The 24,043-nt window shown below is 40.7% G+C and overlaps 1 protein-coding gene across 1 annotated transcript; it reads left to right on the forward strand.

Moving 5' to 3' along the window:
- Positions 1–23,356, forward strand: LOC120773814 (cubilin homolog). Its single transcript, XM_040102921.1, has 23 exons — positions 1–191; positions 274–555; positions 622–805; positions 2,478–2,957; positions 3,038–3,298; positions 3,387–4,130; positions 4,800–5,123; positions 5,204–5,363; positions 5,481–5,674; positions 5,731–6,134; positions 7,168–7,479; positions 7,561–8,557; positions 9,503–9,665; positions 9,952–10,322; positions 10,641–10,850; positions 10,931–11,417; positions 11,488–11,654; positions 12,395–16,570; positions 16,646–16,822; positions 16,890–17,106; positions 19,358–19,816; positions 22,973–23,076; positions 23,143–23,356. Exons 1-23 carry the CDS (start codon positions 94–96, stop codon positions 23,284–23,286), a joined length of 11,115 nt encoding a protein of 3,704 aa, XP_039958855.1. The 5' UTR covers positions 1–93; the 3' UTR covers positions 23,287–23,356.
- Positions 23,357–24,043: the final 687 nt, after the last annotated feature.

Below are 24,043 nucleotides of genomic sequence, written 5' to 3' on the forward strand. Positions count from 1 at the left end.
AGCAACAAAATATATTTTGTGATCAGTGTGATTTATAATAAGTTTATAACAGCAAAAGTGTTGATGCCGAAGTGAAGTGCTTGCTGAATAATCATGTCGCTGAACAGGATAATTTTATCCTGCCGCGGCGCAGCGCTGCTAATCGTGTTCATAATATATTTGGAGAATCCCGTTGATGGATTTGTTAACTCGTAAGTGTTAAGTGCATAAAGAAATATGTGTTATACGCCCCCTCAAAATATTATGTGCGTTAATGTGTTTCTTCGCTTCCAGACCGAAAATTATAACCAAAGACGGCAATCTAATTGTGGAATCTGGCCTGAATCGCAACATTACTTTTCGTCTGGATGGCAGCTCACGCATTAATATCAACGACGAATATGACTTATTGGATCTTCTTTTGGTTGGTGGCACTTACAATGGCTCCTCTTCAAAGCGTAAAGATGTCATCGAAGCGGATAACTTGATACAACTCTCCAATGAGTATAACACATTGCGCAGCTATGTCTTCGGTACAAATGGTTTGAATAGACGTTTGAATACGATGTTGAATAGGTAAGCGGTGGAGGTTGTGGCATAACTGTTTATAGTAAACGCCTTCTTTCTTGGCACCGCTCTTAGGACTCGCATGTATAATCGATCAATACAACGCTTCCAAACTCGTTTGCAGAGCGTAGAACGAAGAGTACAGAGCCTGCAACAGCGGCTCGAATTGGACAGCTGTAAGAGTAATCCTTGCGATAATGGCGGAACTTGTATAAATATGTTTGGGAGTTTCATTTGTCAATGTACGAAAAACTTTGAGGTAAGTGACTTGCACGAAATTTAGCGAGAGAGGAGAGGTAGAGAGACAAATTAAATTTGTCAAATTGAGAAAGGAGAGAAAGCGAGACAAATTAAATTTCAATTTATTTTGTCAAATTGAGAGAGAAGAGAGGAAGGAAGACAAGTTTAATTTGACAAATTGAGAGAGAAGAGAGGAAAGGAGACAAATTTAATTTGACAAATTGAGAGAGGAGAGAAAGCAAGGCAAATTAAATTTGTCAAATTAAGAGAGAATAGAAAGAAAAACAAATTAAATACGTCGAATTGAGAGAAAAGAGAAAAAGAACCAAATCAATTTGTCAAATTGAGAGTAAGAGATAACAACTGAAGCAATATAACGAAAGTGAGTCATAGGTTTTTTTTGAGGAGTATTTATTAATTGAATGGCATAATGTGGGAGTAAATGTAAAGAAAATTGTTTAATAAGGACCCTATAAAATTTATGCCAAAGACATGTCGAAAATAGACTTTGAGACTACAAAAAACAAGTAACTCAGTTCAGATATTCTCAAATCCGTTGAGATTTGCAGCAGGGAAGGGATAGAAAGAGGAAACTGTGAGAGAATGAGAGAAACATAAGGTTCATTCTTGGTTCATTTTGTTGTTGTTGTAACTGTTATCTAGCTCCCGGTAGGGTGGTAAGGTTCAGATAAGTCGTCATCGAGGTCATCAACGGTCGGACCATAGGGAGAGGAGTGTCAGATGTGTAGGGTTATGCAAAGAGATGGTTAAAGTCATGCGGGGACTCGTTGCTTGCTAGAAATATGTATACATATTCGATATGTTAGGGTCGATTCTGCATATGTAAAAGCTTAATCTGCTATAGTATCCAGAACGAAGCTGCGCAATGGTCACTGTCGGTTCTCGTGACAACTCGAGTTCGCCGTCTGCAATGGGTGGTGGTTTGACTTCAAGTACGCCATTCACTGAGAGCGAGTCGGTGAAGGTGTTTATGGTTCCGCTGTGAAGGGCGGTGAGTGCATGTATGCAGTTAGTTGCGTTCGAAGTCTGGTCGGCGTTATTGTCTTATGTCGTCGACGTAGTTGAGGAAGAACCTCGATGCTCCTAGTAGGCAGATCCGCTTCAAGCAGGTGACAACAGGGATGGTTCTTGCTCACTCCGAAGATGTTCGATAGGAGACACCAAGAGGCATCCCGTTATAGTCCGAAGTGCAGTGTTCTGGTATGTCTGAAGCTTCCTCGTCTGCTTTTCACAGCATCATAAAAATCAATGCTTTCAAGTCAAACCCATGTTACTGGGATATCGACATTACCACGAGTAGGTAGGATTTATTTAGGAATCCAGAAGTGCTGCAAAGTCCATGATTATTCTGTGTTCCGATTTCACTGAAGAATAAACAGAAAAAAAATACGCTTTGAAGTGGAGATAAATTTGTGAGAACAAGGAGAGAGTTTCTCTTTTTGAGACTCGGGTTTGAGTATCTCTTCCTCAGACTTAGGTTTAAGATTTCGGATACGATCTCTGAATAAATATTAGACACAAAGAATATCTAACGACAGAGAAGATAATATTTTTGTAGAATGTTAGCAAGCAGTTCTTTGATGGATAAAACTCGGTCTCCGTTCCGTTTACCTCGAGCGAGTTTTTCATGAAATTCGTAACCCTAATCACTAGAGATCAATTTATTTTAGGGCGCTACTTGTCAGAAAGATGTCAATGAGTGTGCTCTCTACGCCGGCACCGATTTGGGCTGTCAAAATGGCGGTCAATGTGTAAATCAGCATGGCGGTTACAATTGCATTTGCACCGCTGGTTGGTACGGCATACACTGTACCCAACGCAAAGGTGATTGCATGCAATCCTCCTCATGGGAGCTCTGCGGTCACGGCACCTGTGTAAGCAGTAACGATGATTTTGGCTACAAGTGTATTTGCGATGTGGGTTGGAAAACCAATGGTCTGACGCCGTCATGTACCGTCGATGTGGATGAATGTAACGAATCGCATCCGCCATGCGAAACCAAATGTATTAATTTACCCGGTTCCTTTACGTGCAGTCCGTGTGCTGCCGGTTTAACCGGTAACGGTGTTAATTGTCGTGATATTGACGAATGTGCTACACAAAATGGCGGTTGTAGTATGAGTCCACGCGTTGCGTGCATAAATACCTACGTAAGTATGAAGTGCTCAGGTAGAAAAGCGTGTGCATAAGATTTAACGTCCTTTTTTACTTTAATCTATTTCCAATTCAGGGTTCCTATCATTGTGGTGACTGTCCACTCGGTTGGATTGGTGATGGTCGCACTTGTGAGCGACGCGGCGGCAACATCGATGGCAATGGCGCTACGGCGACCAGCTGCGCGCTCAACAACTACTGCCATCCGCTGGCTAAATGCACCGAAGTCTCGAACACTGTAGTTTGCTCTTGCCCAGCAGGCATGGTGGGCAGTGGCGTGGGTCTAAATGGTTGTGTGCCCAATACACATCAACGTTGCGATGTACTGCCGTGCATGGTAAGAGATTTTATTATCTCTTTTTTTTTATAACTTTCTTATATTTTTATCTTTATCTTTATATTTTTATTTAATTTTTTCATTGTAGAACGGCGGCACCTGCGTAGAATCTAACGACAAATTCATCTGCATCTGTCCAATGGGTTACACCGGTCCAACATGTGCGGATATCACCAATTCGTGCTCACCGAATCCCTGCCGCAACAATGGACGCTGTCGCTCCACGGGCGGCACACAGTTCGAATGTCGTTGCGCGCCTGGCTTCAGTGGTCGTTTATGTGATGCACGCTTTAGTCGTTGCGGCGGCATACTGACCGGTATGACGGGACATTTGAAATATCCCCAAGGTTCCGCTTATGATCACATGGCTCAGTGCGCTTGGGTTATACGCACGAACGAGTCGTTGGTTTTGAATGTCACATTTAGCGCTTTCGAATTGGAAGACGCCACTGAGTGCCGTTTTGATTGGCTGCAGATCAATGATGGTCGTACAGCTGCTGCGCAAATTATTGGACGTTTTTGTGGCACACGCAAGCCGAGGGGCGGCAATATTATCTCCAGCAGCAGTGACTTGTATTTGTGGTTCCGATCTGATAACTCTACAGCTAAGGCCGGTTTCGAATTGGATTGGAACTCCGTACCGCCGCAATGTGGCGGTATTATTGAGCTCGAATCGCATGGCACGGTGTCTTCACCCGGTTCACCGGGTAACTATCCGAAAAATCGTGATTGTCAGTGGCATTTGAAGGCGCCGAATAATAAGCGCATCAAGTTGACATTCTTCAGTTTGCAAATCGAAAAACATGATAGTTGTAATTTCGACTACCTGGAGGTGAGTGTCCGTTATATTTTGAAGTTAAGTTTTATTATATCAAGATGGTAAAGCTTTTCTACAGCTTGACTTTATTTAATACTCTTTCAAGGGTGACTCAATCGTTTGCTACGCTGCAAAAACCCTTATTCCTTAAACTTGGCACTGGTTATAGCTTCTGATAAAGTTATAGTCTAGACCGATTTCGTCGTAATCGTAAACTTAGACAGCAGAGTCAGCAAATATATATTTTTTATGTATACGGGATGTAGCGCTAGTTTGAACTGATCCTTGTCCTTCGGTCTGTCTGTATATACGCGAACTGGTCCCTCGGTATTTGAGAAAACGTTTTGAAAATTTGGTCACGTATTTTTCTTTCCAAGATCCTGCTCATTTGTCGGAACCGCCAATATCGGAACGCTAAGACGTATGAGTTAGTGACTAAGGCAGTAGTGCAATTTCTGAAGATATGGTTCAGATCGGATTACTCTATTTTCATTTTGATCGGTCCGTTTGCTATATACCTTACAAACAGACCGATCGAAATCAAGATTAAAATCTTTTTAACCCCTTTATGCTATAAAACATGCACCTGTGGAAGGTATTACAGCTTTGTTGCAACCGAAATGAATGTTATTTTTTATTTTTCGAATCGCTTAATTCATTTATCCTTACCTTTATTATTTCCAGATCATCGACGCCATTGCCGAATCGACCCTAGTGAAATATTGCAATTCAACTGCACCTTCACCGCTATTGCTGCCTACCAATGAGGCCATCATTCGTTTCCATTCCGACAATATCGATACAGATGCGGGCTTTCAAATATATTATTCGACTGAGGAGCGTGTGCCAGGCTGTGGTGGCACCTACACAGCTAAGCAAGGCACAATCACATCACCGAATTCATTGGAAGATTCAATATCTTGTGAATATGATATAAAAATGCCAATGAGTGAATCGATTAAGATCGAGTTTAAAAAAGTCGAATTGGGCGACGATGATTGCTTGGAGGTTAGCAAAGCTATATTTCAATAGTTATTAATCTGCTAAAACTATGGACATTGTATTTATAATATACTTTTATATTCAAGTTCTTCGATAGAAACCCGAGTACACAAGAACTTACACTACAGGCCAAGTACTGCGGTGCCTATAATTCTAATCCGCCAGTCCTTCTACATTCCTTATACAATGGCCTACGTATAAAATACTTTGCCAAACGTGGTAAATTCGAACTGAAATATGAAGCTGGTAAGTAGCGCGAACATTGGCGCAACATTTTGCTACTTTTCAGATATGTGTGTCATATGGATTATACGTCCTTTACCTAACCTAATCTATAATCTAAAATATCGCACACAATTACAGATTGTTCTTACACTTATGAGAGTCCAAATGGTATTGTGATGTCGCCGGGTTATCCGGTATTGAGTAATATTGAACGTTTCTGCAATTATAAAATTACCACCGAACCAAACACCGTTATATCGGTTAAACTTTTGGATTTCGATATCAATGATAGCAGCGTGGATGCAAGCGGTTGTGCCTTTACCTCGCTTAGAGTAAGTATTTGTCAGTTTGCTAATTCAGAAACACATATTAAGGTGCATATACACAGATCAACGATGGTCTCAATCAAAATATTATGGGTCCTTACTGCGGCAACAGCACACCACCCATTGAGTTTGTCTCCAAAGCCAATATGCTTATTTTGACATTCAAAACTGGCATTACTACATGGGGTAAAGGTTTCAAACTGGAATATCTTTCCATACCGATGGGTAAAACAGATTGTGGTGGCGTGTTTACCAAGCCTGGTCAGAAGATACGTCTGCCCACTGGTGAGAATGAGATGTATTTGGACAATATGGAGTGTTACTGGGTAATAATGGCGCCGGAAGGCAAAGGTATTATGATCAACTGGAATTCATTTCGCTTGGAAAAAAATATGGATTGTATGTACGATTATGTGGAAATCTTTGATACTTTGCCGAAAGCTGATGATGCGCATCCTTTGGGCAGGTAAGTGTTGATTTTTTTAAGGTTGTTATTATATTTATATATATATTGGGATGTTGACCTTTACAGTAGTTTGAGAGGTGTTACGATTTAAAGCCAACTTTCTGATAATTTTTAAAAACTTCTTTGTTGGCGTAGATACCGTTCACGCGGTTATAGCCAAGTTTACAACAACTCATCAGTCGTTCCTCCTTTTCGCTGTTTATCGCCAATTGGATATTCCAAGTGTAGCCAGGTCCTTGTTCACCTGATCTTTCCAACGGAGTGGAGGTCTTCCTCTTCCTCTGCTTCCCCCGACGGGTACTGCGTCGAATACTTTCAGAGCTGGGGTCTTTCCGTCCATTCTTACGACATGACCTAGCCAGCGCAGCCGCTATCTCTTAATTCGATATCGTCGTAGTATATCTCGTATAGCTCATCGTTCCATAGCATGCGATATTCGCCGATAACAATGCGCAAAGGACCATAAATCTTCCGCAGAACGTTTCTCTCGAAAACTTTTACCGTCGACTCATCAGATTTGTCAGCGTCCATGCCTCTGCACTATATAGCAAAACGGGTATAATGATGGACTTATAGATTTTGGTCTTTGGACCAAAGAGTCTTCTCAATTGCCTACTCAGTCCAAAGGAGCATCTGTTGGCAAGAGTTATTCTGCGTTGGATTTCGAGGCTGACATTATTGTTGGTGGTAATACTAGTTCCAAGATAGACGAAGTTCGAAGTTATGTCAACAGTGACGTGGGTGCCTAGTCGCGAGTGCAACGACTGTTTGTTTGATGACAGGAGATATTTCGTCTTGTCCTCGTTTACCACCAGACCCATTTGCTTCGCTGCCTTTTCCATTCTGGAGAAAGCAGAGCTAATGGCGCGGTCGTTAAGGCCAATGATATTAAGACTGACCGATCAAAATTAAGATAACAATATTTTTATACCTTCTTATGCTACTATAATACACCTGTGAAGACTATTATAGCCTACGGGCAACCGAAGTTAACGGTTTTTACAACATCTTCATGTATATCTTTGTTTATTAGATACTGCGAGTCTCCGCCTTCATTCTCAAGCTATTCGCGTCTTTTAACACTCAAATTCGTCTCAGATAGTTCCGAAAGCGATGCGGGCTTCGAGGCTACTTATGAGTTCCTTGACCTTAGCAAACATTGTGGTGGAGAAATATTCTCTTCGACCGGACGCCTCTATTCGCCGGACTATCCATCCAACTACACAAATGGTGTGGACTGCATATGGGTAATCAATACGCCAGAGAATACGCAAATGAAACTAGATTTCGATATGTTTGAGCTGCAAGCGAGCGATAATTGTGAAAATGACTGGCTGGAGGTGCGGTAAGTTTCGAAAAACTAAGTTTCTTATTTTTTGAAGTCCCCTTTTTTTTTAATAAAATTGTATTGTATGTTTTCTTATAGTAACGGTGGCTCCGAGAAATCACCGCTAATCAACAAATACTGCGGCACCCTCATACCACGTCAAATACCATCATTCACCCATCAGATGCGCATACACTTTCATAGCGATAATTTCATCAATGCACGTGGTTTCCAAATACACTGGGCTGTATACTCGAACGGCTGCGGTGGCAATATAAATGCTGACAGCGGTGTAATCGCCTCACCACGCTACCCCAATCCATATCCACACAATGCTGAGTGTGATTGGCATATACAAGTGCCGAAAGGCTCGTCCATACATTTCACTATTGAAGATCTGTCGATTGAGGAATTGTTCAACTGTCACTATGATTTCTTGGAAATATTCAATGGACGCAACGATATGCATCCACTTTTGGCGAAATTATGCCAGCTTGAGCGCGATGAACCCAAACAGTTGTATACCACAAGCAATGAAGCGTTATTGCGTTTCCGCACCGACGGCTCACAACGAGAACGTGGCTTCCTTTTATCGTACTATACGAATTGTTCGCGTACTATTACCGATATTACTGGTGTTATCGAAAGTCCAAACTACGGTAATCCCTATTTTAAAGATCCCATCAATTGTTCGTGGACCATTCAAGCGCCCAAGGGCAATAAAATTGTACTACAATTTTCACATTATGAAAAAAGTGAGGGAGGTCATGATCTTACCTTCAAAGAGCCTGGCAAGAATGAAACTCTATTTCATCTACTATCGCTAAATGAGAACTACACAACAACGGGCAATGTACTTAACATTATACAGAACACTACTTGGATGAATTTCCGTTTGGAATATGCCATGTTCGGTTGTGTACAAGTGTTCCATCGTGCAACCGGTGAATTTGAATCGCCGAATCATCCACTACCGTATCCAAATGACATAGAGTGTATGTGGGAAATCAAAACGACGCCCGGTCAAGGTGTTGAATTAACGATAACGGATTTGGATATTGAGGAAACGGTTAATTGCACCCATGATGCGTTGGTGGTGAGTGCAAGTAGTTTGTCGTAATTGTCAATAGACCGATAAAAGTTTGTACATTGCCAAAAAACAGTTATGTGAATTTAGTACATTTTTTGTTGCATATATTTTTAAACGCTGTAACGAAAAGGCTACGTCGGCGAACCTATAAAATGTATATAAATAATTTTAAGATGAAGAGTCGATTTAAGCATGTTCGTCTGTCTGTATACATATACGCGAACTGGTCCTTCAATTTGTGACATCAATTTTTTCACACGTTTTTTCGCTTCAAGAGGCTTCTAATTTGTCAGAACCACCGATATCGTACTACTATAGCATATAGCTGCCATACACACTGGTCGATCAAAAGCAAATGCTTGCATGGAAAACAAATTGAAAATTGTAATTGAATCCCCGGATAAATGACTTCGGCCTCTTCCACTGATGAAAATATTAAAAAAAAGTGAGGATATGGTGCTTGAAAATCGTCAGGGAAGTGTTAGAGAGATGGCAAAAGGGTTCGACATCTCTCGCGTGTCCGTTCGATTGATTTTGGTGTATATTTTAGGTATGAAATGCGTGCTTGCTCGACTCGTCCCGGTAAAGCTGATTTTTTTTTTTTTCAAAAAGAGTACAACTGTAAGCGAATTTAAAGCCAAAAACGCAGAGAATACCATGTAACAACCACCGTTTTCACCAGATTTCGGTCCGTGTGTTTTTTTCTTGTTCCCTAAACTGAAATTGATGCTCAGTGGAACGCGTTTTCAGTCGATCGAATAATTAAATACTTTGCGTTTTACTTACGTTTTGCGGGTACTTTTTGCTGCAATATACTATATATTGCCAAGGCTTCTGCGTTCCGTTTTCTATATGTTGCGATCGTAAAAAAAAATACATAACTGTTTTACTAGCGATTCACTGCAAAGAAGTAAAACCTCAAAACATAACCTAATCGACCTGTAATTGCAGATATCCAGTCATATGAACAGCACTAATAATAAAGAAAGACATTGTGGCAGACAGGATAGTTTAGTTATCACAAGCTCGAGTCATCAACTATACGTGCGTTTTATTAGCAACAAGGAACACAATGGAAAAGGCTTCAAGGCTAGCTATAAGATATTGAAATCACGTAAGCACTATTACAATATTTTGTTTTTACTGAACCTGTTCTCCTATTTCCTGTATGCGTATTAATGTTGTGCTTCAAATGGAAGGTCTTGTACGTTTGAACTCCTTTATGAACAATTGAAAAAGATATTTATTTATGTTATTTAACAGCTTCTCTTTGAAGTTAAGCACTTTCTTATTTGTCCAAATGTCTCCAAAAACTATAAGAACCTCCTCCATCTGTAGACCAAAAGTAGAGAACAGATGTTTTTTCAATTATAATGAAACTTTTTTTTTTGTTTTCATAGAATGTGGTGGGGTGCTGGCCAGTAAAAACGGTGTAATTACATCACCAAATTATCCGCTAAATTATCCGCCCGACGCAAGGTGCGAGTGGACCATCGAAGTAAACCCTCATCATACCATCACATTGACTTTGGAAGAAATTGAAATGGAAAACTATTACTCTTGCGAAATGGACTTTGTAGAAGCGTACGAAAGTGCCAACAGCGATAGTGATCGTCCAGCGCAAGAAGCGCAAGAAAAGCTATTATTCAAGGAGTGTGGTTATTCGGATTCAACACAGAACGAATGGGTGACCACCACCAATACAGCAGTGGTGCGATTTGAAAGTGATGATAGCATGCAAGAGAAGGGTTTCAAATTGTCCTACAAGGAGGTAATTATTCTTTATGGAATCTTTTGTATTCGTAACGAAGTCAACGTTTTTCCTTGTTTTTTATTTTTTGTAGTGCCAAAAATTTAATTAAAAATAATTTTTAAATATTTTTTTTTTCAAACCCCGGATCGAAAAAATTTTATCAGACACAACGGAATGAAAAGATAATTTTTTAACCCAAAAACCCCATAATTGAGAAAAAATTTTAAAATGTAATTTTTAATCCAAAATTTTTTATTAAAAAATGCACACCTCTGCACACATTTAATCATATATACATATTTACTGACCATATAATTGTGCTTATTTCCTACACAGAACTGTGGACAAAATATTTTGCTCGTTGACGATGATGTTGGCTATTTGGCAATTAGTCGCAATGCGGTAACGAATGAAACTTGCGAATGGCATTTGGTGGCAAAGGATCTCAGCAAACACGTACAATTCACACCCATTCACGTTCAGTTGAGCCCCTTAATATCCTTGTCGGCAATGCTTGAAGAAGACTGTATTGAGCAAGGTGTCAAGGTACATTTTTGAAAAAAATTTTCAAATACCGTTATTTTCTAAAATCCTTTCAATATTCTTCAAAATACCTAAACAAATAGATATATGATGGCGTGGATCGCACAGCACCGCTGCGCAGCAAATTTTGCAAAACTCATCCTGCAAATGTCATTTCCAACGGACATGCGCTCACCATCACGGTGCCAATGAATGTAACAACGGAATTCGAAGGTTACTACCAATTGACGGACAATTGGTGCGGTGGCTATTACATGTCGTTAAGCGGCAAATTCGCCTCACCCTATTATCCGTCCTCATATCCGGTGAATATCGATTGCGAATGGTATATTGTGGCGAGTGAAGGCAATTCGATTGTGCTCACAATTGAAGCTTTCGATACGGAACTGTCAGACGGTTGCAATAAAGATTACTTGGAAGTGCGCGAGTCCACGGAAAGTGGCCGTTTGATGGGATTGTTCTGCGGCAGTAACATACCATCACCCATAACCGGCCTTCAAACAGTGTGGATTAAGTTTGGCAGCGATAATGACGTTGTAGGCAACGGCTTTATCGCATCCTACAATTATGGTAAGTTGTGATGTGGAAACTTTGTTTTGTACTATAATCTGTAGTACTGACGCCTTTACTCTTTTTAAAGCAACACACAATGAGTTAAATGGCAAAAATGGCACTATACAATCGCCGCATTATCCCACCAAGTTCCGTACTGATGAACCATACACCTGGCGTATAACTGTCGACAAAGAATATGTGCTCCTACTGTTGCTGAGTCATATAATAGATGTCGATATGCCATTTATTAAGGTAAGTGAAAATGTTGTAGGGATCATTGACGGGCAATCATAGTTAAGCTGACACTGAGGTAGTGGTGTTCAAATTCAAATTAGAAATAACTCTTAAAAATACTGCTGAGGAAATAGTCCACATCTGGAGATAAATTCGCGCCTGTTTTATTTTCGTATAAGCGTTCGTTATGAGTTGTTGCATTGTAAAAGTAAGCGGGGTATTAGTAGGCCTCATCAACAGCCTCTAAAGATCGGTTCTACCGTTCCCACGATAGTCGGGTCTAAATAACTGGAACGAACCCGGATTTTTATCCGGCCAAGGATTGTCAACTCGGCACCATTCCTCTAAATTATGTCAGCAATATTTTCTGCTGCTATAACGGCAACAACATCGGTACAGAAAAGTATTGGTTACTACGAATTTGGACAATTCTTGATTTTAGTTTCCAGTTTCATGAAGACAATACTACAATCTTCGAAGAAATTGTTCAGATTCATGTACTGTCAAAAAATATTTATCGATTCGGTTTGCGTGTGCCGTTTTTAAGGACTAGTTCGGGTGTGATTTGATCTTCCTCGGTGCAGCCGAAGTTAATGTTTATTCTTAGTTCTGACCTAATCCATTTATCATACATTTCTGACAGTTATTATGGATCATTAAAAACTTTACTCTTAGTAGAAGCATATGACTGCCTATACTAACGAAACTAACCTCAAAATATTGTTTATACATTTGCTTGCTAAATTTATGCCTAACAGATCTACGATGGCTATTCAGATATAGGACTTCAAATAGATTATTCTAATACACATTATGTGCACTCCAGTACAAATATAGTTTACATAAAGTCATATCGTGGACCCTTCCAAATTGATTGGTCAACCATTTCAAAGGAAGACTTCAAAAATAATCAAACCTTAGAAGAAAACGCAGCGCTTTGTGGCAAAAATTCATATTCTATAGACAAATCGATATTTATCAATTCACCTGGTTATCCCGATGGTTACGCGCCCTCGCTCAACTGTAGCTGGGTACTCATGCCGAAAAATCCCGCTACACACGTCGTGCTACAAATAGCTAAGGTAGATTTGGAAGATATATCGGAATGCTCGGCTGATTACATAACGATCTCGGCCAGTAGTGACATGCAAAATTGGGAGGAGCCTGCACGATTTTGCAACAAGAAGGAACAAGAATTTAAAGACTACCATGGTAACCCATATCTTAGACTATCCTTTGTCACCGATTCAAGTGTAAATAAGACTGGTTTCTCAACTAGTGCACACGTTGAATGCGGTGCCGTAATGAATGTCAGACAGGCTTTAGTCAATCTCACTGAAATATTATCAGGCAGCAATCGTTTTCAAACCGAATGTGTGTGGAAGATAAACGTACGCCAAAGTCGACGTATACGCATACGATTTTTGGAATCTAACTTGGCGCCAGATAATCAAGTGGCTAATTGTCGCACTTACTTTTTGCTACGCAATGGCTTGGCCGAAGATTCACCGTTCCTCGGCAAGGGTAAATATTGTGAGAATAACATCGCAGATGTGCTGGAGACCACCTCGAACCGTGCATTCATAAAATTATCACGCATCAACCTCGGACCAAATTTCAAGGCCGCTTTTCATTACGAAGAAATAACGCATGAATGTTCCGATATGTTGGTTTTAAGTGAAGACACACCTGCCGATCGTACGAAAACAATAAATTCTCCAAGTTATCCCAACATACCGAACCCACATACGGAGTGTATTTGGCGTGTGACGGCGCCCATGCATCACATTATAGCAATTGAATTCAAAGACGACTTCGATTTGGTGCCATCCGACAGTCAGTCGGGCACATGTGATCGCGAATATGTGCAGTTAAACGATGGCGCCACCGAACTGATGCCGATGATCGGTCTGTTTTGTGGTAAAACAAAGCCAAATACGAAGTTTACGACGGGCAATGTGTTGCGTGTAAAATATTATACCGATATCTCAGAGCCGCATGTCGGCTTCCAGGCCGTTGTGTCGATCGGTCGTTGCGGTGGTTCTTATTATGAACCCGACGGTGAAATCGTCTCACCCGATAGTACGCTAGTGAAAGATGCACATGACTTTGAATGTGTATATACAATCGAGGTGGAGCGTGGCAGTACAATCAAATTGGTAGTGGAGAAAATGGAATTGCCGGACACGGAAGGTTGCAGCACAGATAGCAATTTGGAATTACAAGAGATCGTTTCATATGATGGTGCAGATAATGTTACTGATTCACTGCGCATCTGCGGCAGTCGGAAGAACAGAAATTACGTCGTCGAGAGTAGTAAACTGGTTATACGCTATCACATTAAAGAGTTTAGACCTACACACACATTCAAACTCACATATACATCAATCGGTACACGTTGTGGCGAGACAATTACCGCACCACGTGGCACACTCTTTACGCCCGGCTATCCACAGGGCGTTACACGCCCCACACATTGCGCTTGGAAGATACGCGTACCGAAAGGCAAACGTGTTAAAGTGGAAATACTTGATTTTGACATCGGCGCCGGCTTGAATGTAACCAACTCGTTCGGACATAGCAGCTCTTTCCGTGGACGCCTCAGTTTTGCCAATGACTTTGAAATGCAATCGATAATTACACGTGTCACCACAAATCCACCGGCCGCCGTCTACTCCACCGATAACATAATGGCCATTGATGCCTTTCTACTCTCGTTCACACAACATCGCGGCTTCAGACTACGCTTCTCCTCCGATGAAGACTCACAGGTGTGTCAACATAATGTCCGATTAGCGAATGGCGAGGGTGTAATGCATTTCCGACGTAACAACGATTCCGACATCTACTGCAGTTACATGCTGAAAATGCAAGACAATCAAACATTAACGCTGGCAGTCGAGAAATATGAACGAAATGCGACCTCAGCGCTGTATGTCTCATTCTGTGGCTATATGTCGCCATTGAAATTGGAATTGAACACGCAACAGATACTGCCCGAGTTGCTGTGTAAAAATGAGACGCATGCCGTTGCACGACTACCCTACCCCGTTACGATGAAATTAATGGGCAATAGACGCAATCGTCTAACCAACTTGGAACTTAAGTACAAAGTGTATGAGTGCGGCGGCATACGCTCCATTTACAACGACCTCAACATAACCGAGCCACAAATGGCTAACTATAGTGGTGTGTTGGAGTGCGCTTGGGCCGTGTGGCCGGATCATGAGTTTAGCGTAGATGATATGGACGATCTGGATTACTGGGCAGCGGGTACGCAGATCGAGGTCTCATTGTCAACGGATTTCAAGGATAATTGCGAGGATCAATATCTATTAGTATATGGTGGACCAAATCAGAATTTCCCACATCTCGGACGTTTTTGCACGCAATCATCCATGGAAAATATGGTGGTGGAGCGTGGTGTATTTGTGGAATACTACACACGCAACTACGAAACACAATCCAAGTTCAACTTAACACTGAAACAAGGCAGCGGTTGCGGTGGCACACTCACCTATCCATTTAGACCGATCACATTTAGCGATCAGTACAAGAATAATATCGAATGCGTTTGGACACTTTCCACTGAGGCTGGTTTTCATATTGGCCTACATTTCACCGATCGCTTCTTTATTGAGACGAGTAAGAATTGCACCAAAGATTATTTACTTGTGCAACAGAAGACAACAAATGGCTCGTGGGAAGATTTGGGTCGTTATTGTGGACGTGAACCGCCACAATCGGTGAATAGCACCACCACAGAGATGCGTCTGATTTTCCGCACAGACGCTGACACGCTGGGTGATGGCTTTACCGCGAATTTCGAGCGCAATTGTGGTGGCATACTATATGCCACAGCCGAACAGCAATATATCGTCAGTCCCGGCTATCCGGTGCGCTATCCTAACAATCTCAATTGCAATTACACTGTGATACCAAAGGAGTCTATCAAAACTGGTGTTTTGGTGGATTTCGTAGACTTCGAAATCGAGTCACCGCCAATAACGCGTTGTCTCTTCGACAATGTTACAGTTTACACGCAGAACGATGGTAACATCGCGGAAACGGTGCATTGTGGTACGCAGCGCGCGCATGGCTTTCGTGGTGATCAAGTGAGCGTAATCTTGCGCACCGATCATTCGTTTGCTTCGCGTGGCTTCAAGTTGGCCTACAGCACCAATGTCTGCGGCTACACCGTACGCAATACAACGATGATCGAGACGCCGCGCCAATTTACGGATGGCACTTTTCCACCGAATACCGAATGCTTTTGGAATTTAACGGCGCCGGACGACTATAAAATACTCATCAAGTTTGAATTTTTCGACTATGAGGGCGATACAAATTGTGACTTTGATGGCGTCAAGATTTATAAGTCCTTATATCCCGTGGAAAATGAGCGCATTGCGAAGTTCTGCGGTAACCTTACTGGCATCATACCACCGTTACATATTCCAGGCAATCGTGGTCTAATACATACTTATTCGGATCGTAGCATAAATTCGGTGGGCTTCAAGGCATTAATCACGTTCATACCTAATTGCGATCAAAAGATTCATCTGGACGCCAACAATGCCACCTATGATTTTACGAAATACGCCAATGGTTATGCGAATAACTTGGACTGTGCTTATATATTCACCACAACAAGCGGACGCCAATTGTTTGCCGATTTCAATAGTTTTCATGTGGAGGAGAGCGCAAAGTGTCAAGATGACTTCCTTGAAATGCGTGATGGTGGTGGTCCATTCGGTGACTTGATTGGCCAATTTTGCGGTCATGTTGTGCCCGCACGCATGATGTCCTCGCAGAATGCGTTATTTATGCGTTTCGTGAGCGATTCGGAGGAGACAAGCGCCGGCTTTAGTTTGAAGATTTCATCAACACCGAAAATCTGTGGCAATATGGAATTGGAGGTCAAAAGTAAAGAGGTGAGTTCGTTAAGGGGTCAAGTGCTCATCTCACACACATACAAAAATATGACAAATTTATATATATTTACACAGAAACTAGTGTTGAAATCACCTAACACTGGACAGCAGCTTTATGGCAAACATTTGAGTTGTTTGTGGAAATTGAAGAGCACGAGAACAATACATTTGAAGTTCGAACATATGGATTTGGAAGGCTCAAATGTCACCGGCCAATGTGGTGGCGATACACTGAGAATCTATAATAAAGAGGTAACATCGCAATGCGTGCACCGGCGTTACCGCTACTTATCATCATTTTCGGGTTTTCTTATTTCAGGACGCATATGAAGTGGAACGTGGTTACGGCACTGAAGTGATTCACAATGGCCAAATGGGTGGCGGTCAATGGAGTAATTATGCCACCAATCATGTTTATTGCGGCAACCAATTACCGGATGACTATTACTCCACGGGCAATACGTTGATTATCAAATTCCAAACTGATGATGAAATCGAGAAGACAGGATTTACATTGGCTGCCTATGCAGTAGAAGGTATGTTGAACCAAGTAATTTAAGAGAACTCTCATATTGACCAATATATTCGATATAGAGTCTACTAGACTAATTAAAATCATTAATATAGTATGTATAAGGGCGCTTGGGTAATTGGTGGATTGATTTCACACATTTTTAGCATTCAACTATAGTGTTTCCTATATTATACGTTCTATTGATTTTGCTAGGATATCTTACATATTGCTTAAATATCGGTCAATTGGAAGTTTGAAATTCTTATATTAGGTATATAGGGTCCGGAGGTAGTATCGGTCATGCCTCTTCGGGCCCAAAGAAGTGCACGAGCTACTTTAGCTGGCAATTTACACTGCACCCTTCGGTAGACAAAGCCAAACGATGTGTTACCCGACGGCTGCGCAAAATGCCAAAAGACTGCGTACCACTTACTTTTACTGATGACGAGGTTCAGCGTGTCATCAACAAGGCAAAATCGTCCAAATCCTTTGACCCTGATGGTATAACATGCTGATGCTAAAGCATCTAGGATCGACGGGAGTAAGCTTCCTTGCCAAGATCCTCAAGCTGTCGCTGACCACTCTCCGAATACCCGATGTGCGGAAAACGGGAAGAGTGGTCCCACTACTGAAACCTGGAAAACCCGTCAACAAAGGGGGGTTATATCGTCCGATAACTCTCCTCTCCCCAGTGGTAAAGACATTTGAGACGTTCTTACTTCCGATCTTCGCGCACCACCTGAGCCTAGCAAAAAAAGCAGTGCAGACTTGACCTTAATATTGCAGTCGAAGGCGTTGAGATTCCGACTTTCAATAATCTTAAAACTTTAGGTGTGACTTTTGACAATCTGTGCTTCTTCACTTCTCATACGACCGCGATTATCGCCAAAGTACAGAGCCACAACAAAATCCACAAGTCGCTAGCCGGCGGCATATGGGGAAAGGACAAAGAAACGTTATTGGCAACTTACAGGCAATCGGTCAGCCGGACCTTAACTACGCCGCATCAATACAAACTTGTCAGAACACTGCACTCTGAACAATGACAGGATGCCTCGTCGAACACCTGCATAGTAAGGTCCGTTTGCTCTCAGTTAAGGAGCATAATGAACTCTTCTCCAGGCAGTTCCTGCTGGGATGCTTTCGCAGAAATCATCTTGCAGTCACCTGCTTGGAGAGGAACCTCCTCCTAGGAACATCAAGAAGTCATTCCTCAACTACGTCGACGATATCAGACAAGACGCCGACCAGACTTCGGATAATTTTCGATAAGCACTGACCGTCAATCACAGTGGAGTCATCATCACCTTCATAGACTCCCTCAGTAAATTGCGTACTTGGAGTCAAACCACCCATTGCAGACGAAGCTCGAGTTGCTGCGAGAAACGAGAGTGACTCTTGCGCAGCTTCGTTCTGGATACTGTAGCAGGTCAAACTCCCACTTATCCAGAATAGACCCCGACATACCCGCATGTCACTGGCCACCTCTTTGCATGCCCCACTAACCCTACTCGTCTGACAACCCTGTCCCTTCGGTCCGACATCATCGAAACAGCACGTTTCTTGGGCCTTCTGTTGAATGATGTCGATCCTTACCATCTTAACGGGGATTAGGTACCCGTTACAACAACAACCCGATTTTTATAAATTTTTGGTACCACTGCATATTATTACCAAAGAAAAATTCTCTTGCCCTTTGTGGGAAAGTCATTAGTGTGTGGCAGGAAAAGATTCAATCGACGACAAGTTGCATTATTTCCGCCCAAGTGATTATTTAGCATAAGAAAAACGCCACTAGCCAGACGAACTTGAATTCTGCGCAAAAGACTTGCAAGAACTCGTGCAAGAAGACCGAGACTCGCAGTGCTTGGGGCTTCAATTTGTTTGTTGGTGTTTGCACAATTTTTGGTGGAGTTTCTAGTGGTGCACGTTCGCCTAAAAATGCATGTAAAATTATAAAAATAAATTCAGTGCTTCAGAAAAATGTCCACATATAGTATACATGTATATTATTTGGATGCGTTTGACTGACTGCGAAGAGCTTGGACTTCTAATGTGAATACCCCAACTAGTTTCCTAAATTCCCCATAATTTATTCCGCTTAAAAGTGCTAGGAAAAGCAAAGAAGTTATTCTAGCAAGTCTCTAGTAATGTTAGTAATTTGAAACTGGAATATATATTTTTTCGATAAATGAAAAAAAAACTACACCTTACAAAAAAAATAAAAATAAAAAAAATTCAATAAAAAAAATTCTTTTCTCCAATTTCTGCAGGCTGTTTCCGCAACTTCACCGGCACGCAAGGCTTCGTGCAACTCGCCGATACAACAGATGAGTGTGATGTCTACATCGAAGCACCACAAAATTACACACTCAGTCTCTACTATAGCGATGTCATTTTTGCTGAATATGAATGTGTTAAAGAATATGTGGAAGTGTTTGATTCTCACACCAATAGTTCACTGCAAAAGATCTGCTCATATACCGGCAATGACAAGGCGCTCTTCTCAAACACGAATAAGTTGCGCATCCATTTGAAAATGAGCGGTTACTATACGCGTTTCGAGTTTACTTATTTGGCTAGCCAGGATGGACCCGGTTGTGGTGGTAATATATATAATACACGTGGTACTATCGTCAATCCATTTTATCCCAACAATGTGCGAAATAACTCCGATTGCCGTTGGAATATACGCGTGCCTGCGAATCTACATATCTTACTATCCTTTGATGGTAAGTTTTTCATACATTTTTAGTAGTCATCTAAGTGCATTCATTTATCATTCAAGTAGTCGATGTGAGATTATTTTGCTTTTCAAATAGTGTTGTAGTTTTTTTTTTGTCTGACAGAAAAGTTAACTAAATGAGTCTTAGTTTTATGTTTCATAAAAAAAGTTATTATTAAATTATGGTCCGCTGGCGTCTGATTTTATTTTTTCTTAACATCTCTTAAGAATTCGGTTATGAATTTTTGCGATCCTTCGGGTTTTTCGCACATCTCTCACTGATTCAGATATACAAGGTGCGTTCCAAAGTAAGCAGGACTTTTTGAATCTAACCCCCTGGTGGCGCCATCTATATGTCGACTGGTGCGTTAGAATCTGCTATCTTTATCGATTGTCCAGTGAGAATTTCATGACATTTCATTGATTGGAAGTGAAGTTATTGCGTTTAAGTGTCAGTATGTTTGTGTTATCGGTGCGAAAGTGAGCTTCGAAAAAGAGCCAACATTAAAATTTGTTTTAAAATTGGTAAAACTTTTACCGAAAGGTTTCAATTGATGAGACAAGTTTATGGCGATGATTGCCTATCCCGTAGCAGATTGCACGAGTGGTTTCCACGTTTTCAAAGTGGTCGTGAGGACATACATAAATGTCGATCAACATGTGGGCCAATCAAAATCCGTGATCACCGGAAATTCCATCGAAACTGTACGTGAATTCACCAGAAATCAGCCGAAATCATTATTGAAATTCATGGAAATGGAATTGAACATCTCCAAAACATCGATTTATCGCATTTTGACCGGTTTGTTCCGCACAAATTGACTGACGACTAAAAATTGCTCTCATCGATCGGCGCTTGTGACCGATTATTTGACCAAAAATCACATTTTAACCATTACCCACTCCCCGTACTCACCTGATATGGCACCGTGCGACTTCTTCCTTTGCGGAAAAATGCATTTGCCCATGAAAGGAAAGCGTTATGCAGACGTAGAGGCCATTCAAAAGGCTTGTACCGGCATACTGGCGGCCATACCGGCCAACGAGCTAAAACACTCGTTCGATCAACATGCTTTTGGACCGTGCAAAAAGCTGTATTGAAGCAGAAGGAGACTATGTTAAATAAAATAAATTGACTTTGCCGAAAAAAACATTTGTCCTGTTTTTTTTAAGTCCTGTTTACTTTGGAACGCTCCTTGTACATATAGTAAAATATTGTGGACGTGATCTAAAAATCTGTGTTCAGTTCCGTATATGAATAACTAGAAAAATTCGAAAGTATTGTCTTTGAGTTTCATATGTGTAGATATCCAATATTATAAATATTTCCTTCCGACCAATAGTACATAAACCATATATTAATATGCATGTCAAGAATATGGTGGTTTTTGCTTTCCGTAACTAATGAACTAATGAAAAGGTTATATTAATTGAAGTTCATAACTTAACATAACGATTACCTCAAACCACACAAAACCGTTGTTTTTTCTTGATGAAATGGCTGCTCTTGAATCTCTTCAGGCTGTTTTTTGTCCCAAATCGCTGAATAAAATTTGACCGAAAACGTCGGATCTTCTTGGAACTTTTCAAAAGCCCATAAACCGAAGCGATGTCGCTTGGGAAGGCCGAGCGGCTTTAGTTCTTGCACAAGCTGTATTTTGTACACTTTCAATTTATGATCTCGACGTAAAAAGCGTCAAGTTTTCCATACGTCAGTCCGAGTTGGCGCCGGATGGACTCTCCAATATCTTCGTGTACATTCTCAGCTACAGCTTCTATATTTTTTCACTGCGTGCTGGACGTGGTCTATTCGGTCAAATATGTATTGTCCAATAATGAATTCTGGGTCTCAAGATGGGTGATGATGTTGCGAATAGTACACTCAGTAGGCCGATTAGGTTGACCATAAGTTTAGCGTGCGTTCGAAACTCATTCTTTACAGAACGTAAATTTCCACAATAAAGTTGAACGATTTGTAAATGTTGTTCAGGCGTAAGTCTTTTCATTATGAAATGCAAAACTATGCTGAAGAATACTGACATGACAGCTTGACACGACCCACGCGTGATCAGTCAAAGAAAGGCTATTGAAAAAAGTACCTTAACAGATTTACCATACCTTCTAGAACTTCGTACGGTGCGATTTCTCGCCGTTTTTAACTCCTTTTTCACATGTGTAAGAGCTTTATAGGACCTAACCGTCGCCAAAGCATTACAGTAACTGGATGGTGACTACGTAGAACACTTGGAATAACCAAGTACTCAAGATGAAAAAATTTAGCACAATCATATATTCCACCTCTGATAGGAGTATTAAATTAATAAACTATAGAATAACGCAGCGTTAAATACGATCGTTTTAATTTTTTTTATTTTTTAATGTTTATTTATTGGGTGTATAATAAATTGTTGAAATGACACGTAAAAAAAATGTCCTGTACCATGTGCAAGATCGCGGCCGCAATTTTGGCCTAAAATAAAAAATTCAAAAAGATGATTAATCTGTAATTTAATCTTAATCGCGCTATGGAAGCTTTTTTTTTTTTTTTGAAATTGGACAAATTGGCGGCGGTTTGAACAAAAGTATCGAATTTGTGCCTTTTTTTCGACAGTTTTTCGTAGAAAAATATACGACGAATTCTAAAAATAAAACCTTCCATAACGCGATAGCGAATGACGTTAAGAATGTTTTCTCCAAATTGGAACTAGATTTCTTCAAAACTCTTTGAGAGTGAATACCGTTTTGAAAAACTTCATTCTGAGAAAAACGCGTTTAAAATTGGAGTCGCCATGTTCCCCACTCTGTTCCCTTTCTACAAGAAACGCTGCAGCGACCGTAATAATTTGTATTTCGATTTCAAAATTTGAGGGAATGTTTACTACAGTGTTACTATCCAATAATGCACAAAAAAAAACGATTTCTCGAAAATTTCACACTGAGACGACCCCTTAAAGGAATAGAGCGATATCTTCATTCTGTGTTTTTCATTAAAAAAAAAAATTAAATAAATATGAAACTCATTTTTCATCTGTTTAACCAAATCAAATCATCGCAAAATCATTGCATAATTAACCAGTTGTGGCACGCATGCGTTGTTTATTAATAAATAGTGGAAATTTACAATTATATATCATACAAAAAAATTATCCAAAATTCAATACAGAATTCGATCTCGGTACCAAAAACACTTGTCATTCCGACTATTTGGAGGTTATCGAACGCGATGACGACGGCACGGAGGATGTTGTGCGCCGCTTTTGTGGTGGGGTAAGCTATTTGTGCAAAAGCTCCCTATAAATTATTTGTAATTCACATGTAATTTTCTTATTCTAGGATAATCCCAAGAAATATAAGAGCACACGCAGTTCGCTCAGCATTCGCTTCCATAAAACAGTGAACTACGACGGCACTGGTTGGGTAATAAATTTCAGCGGCGTTTTTGCTAATTACAAAATCCCTGACTATATGCTACTGTAAATCAGGAGAGCGGGCGCCAAAAGTGTAACTTAATGAAGTGTAAAATGAAAGCAAATAAGTATTAAATATATTGGTCATAAAGTTATTTTCATTTGTAATTGCCATGTGTTTTAATGAAATATAATCAAATCGCTTGGTTGTGTATTCCAACGTTTAAACCGTTATTACACGAAGAAGAAAATATCGGGAACGCTATAAATAAAGTATATAAATGATCATCATGACGACATGAGTCGATTTAGCCATTTCCATCTGTCTGCCCGTCTGCCTGTGTGCATACACGACAACTGGCCTTCCAGCTTATCCAGATATCAATCTGAAGTTTTGCTCACGTCCTTTTCTCCTCAAAAAGATACTCATTTGTCAGAATCGACGATATAGTTGATTTACAAACTGAGCAATCAGAATCAAGTGTTTGTATTTAAATTTTTTTTTTGTGCAAATTTATTACCCAAAAGATTTCTCGGTTCGCGCAACACGCGTTGCTTCACATATTCGCTCGTTATAATCGCCCAGCAGAACCGATAATTCGGACCATGAATCGGTATCGCGTTCTGGTGGACAATGATCGTCCTCCGAGACGTCGTACAGAGCACATCGAAGACGCTAGCAGAGTATCGAAGAAGACCCGAATAAGACTATCCGCCATTGCGCTCAAAAATTGGAGCCATTCACTTCATGGTAGATTTTGCGAAGAATCTTGGTTGCGGGTTTACAAAATTCTACTTGTACAAAAATGAGATTGTTATTAATCCCG

This window comes from Bactrocera tryoni, chromosome 4 (assembly GCF_016617805.1).
Source record: "Bactrocera tryoni isolate S06 chromosome 4, CSIRO_BtryS06_freeze2, whole genome shotgun sequence".
NCBI classification, from domain to species: domain Eukaryota; kingdom Metazoa; phylum Arthropoda; class Insecta; order Diptera; family Tephritidae; genus Bactrocera; species Bactrocera tryoni.

Coding starts and splice junctions, on each gene's coding strand:
- LOC120773814 (XM_040102921.1), top strand. CDS start 94: ATGTCGCTGAACAGGATAATTTTATCCTGCCGCGGCGCAGCGCTGCTA. Junction 556..621: donor TTGAATACGATGTTGAATAG/GTAAGCGGTGGA, acceptor CACCGCTCTTAG/GACTCGCATGTATAATCGAT. Junction 10,851..10,930: donor GTATTGAGCAAGGTGTCAAG/GTACATTTTTGA, acceptor CTAAACAAATAG/ATATATGATGGCGTGGATCG.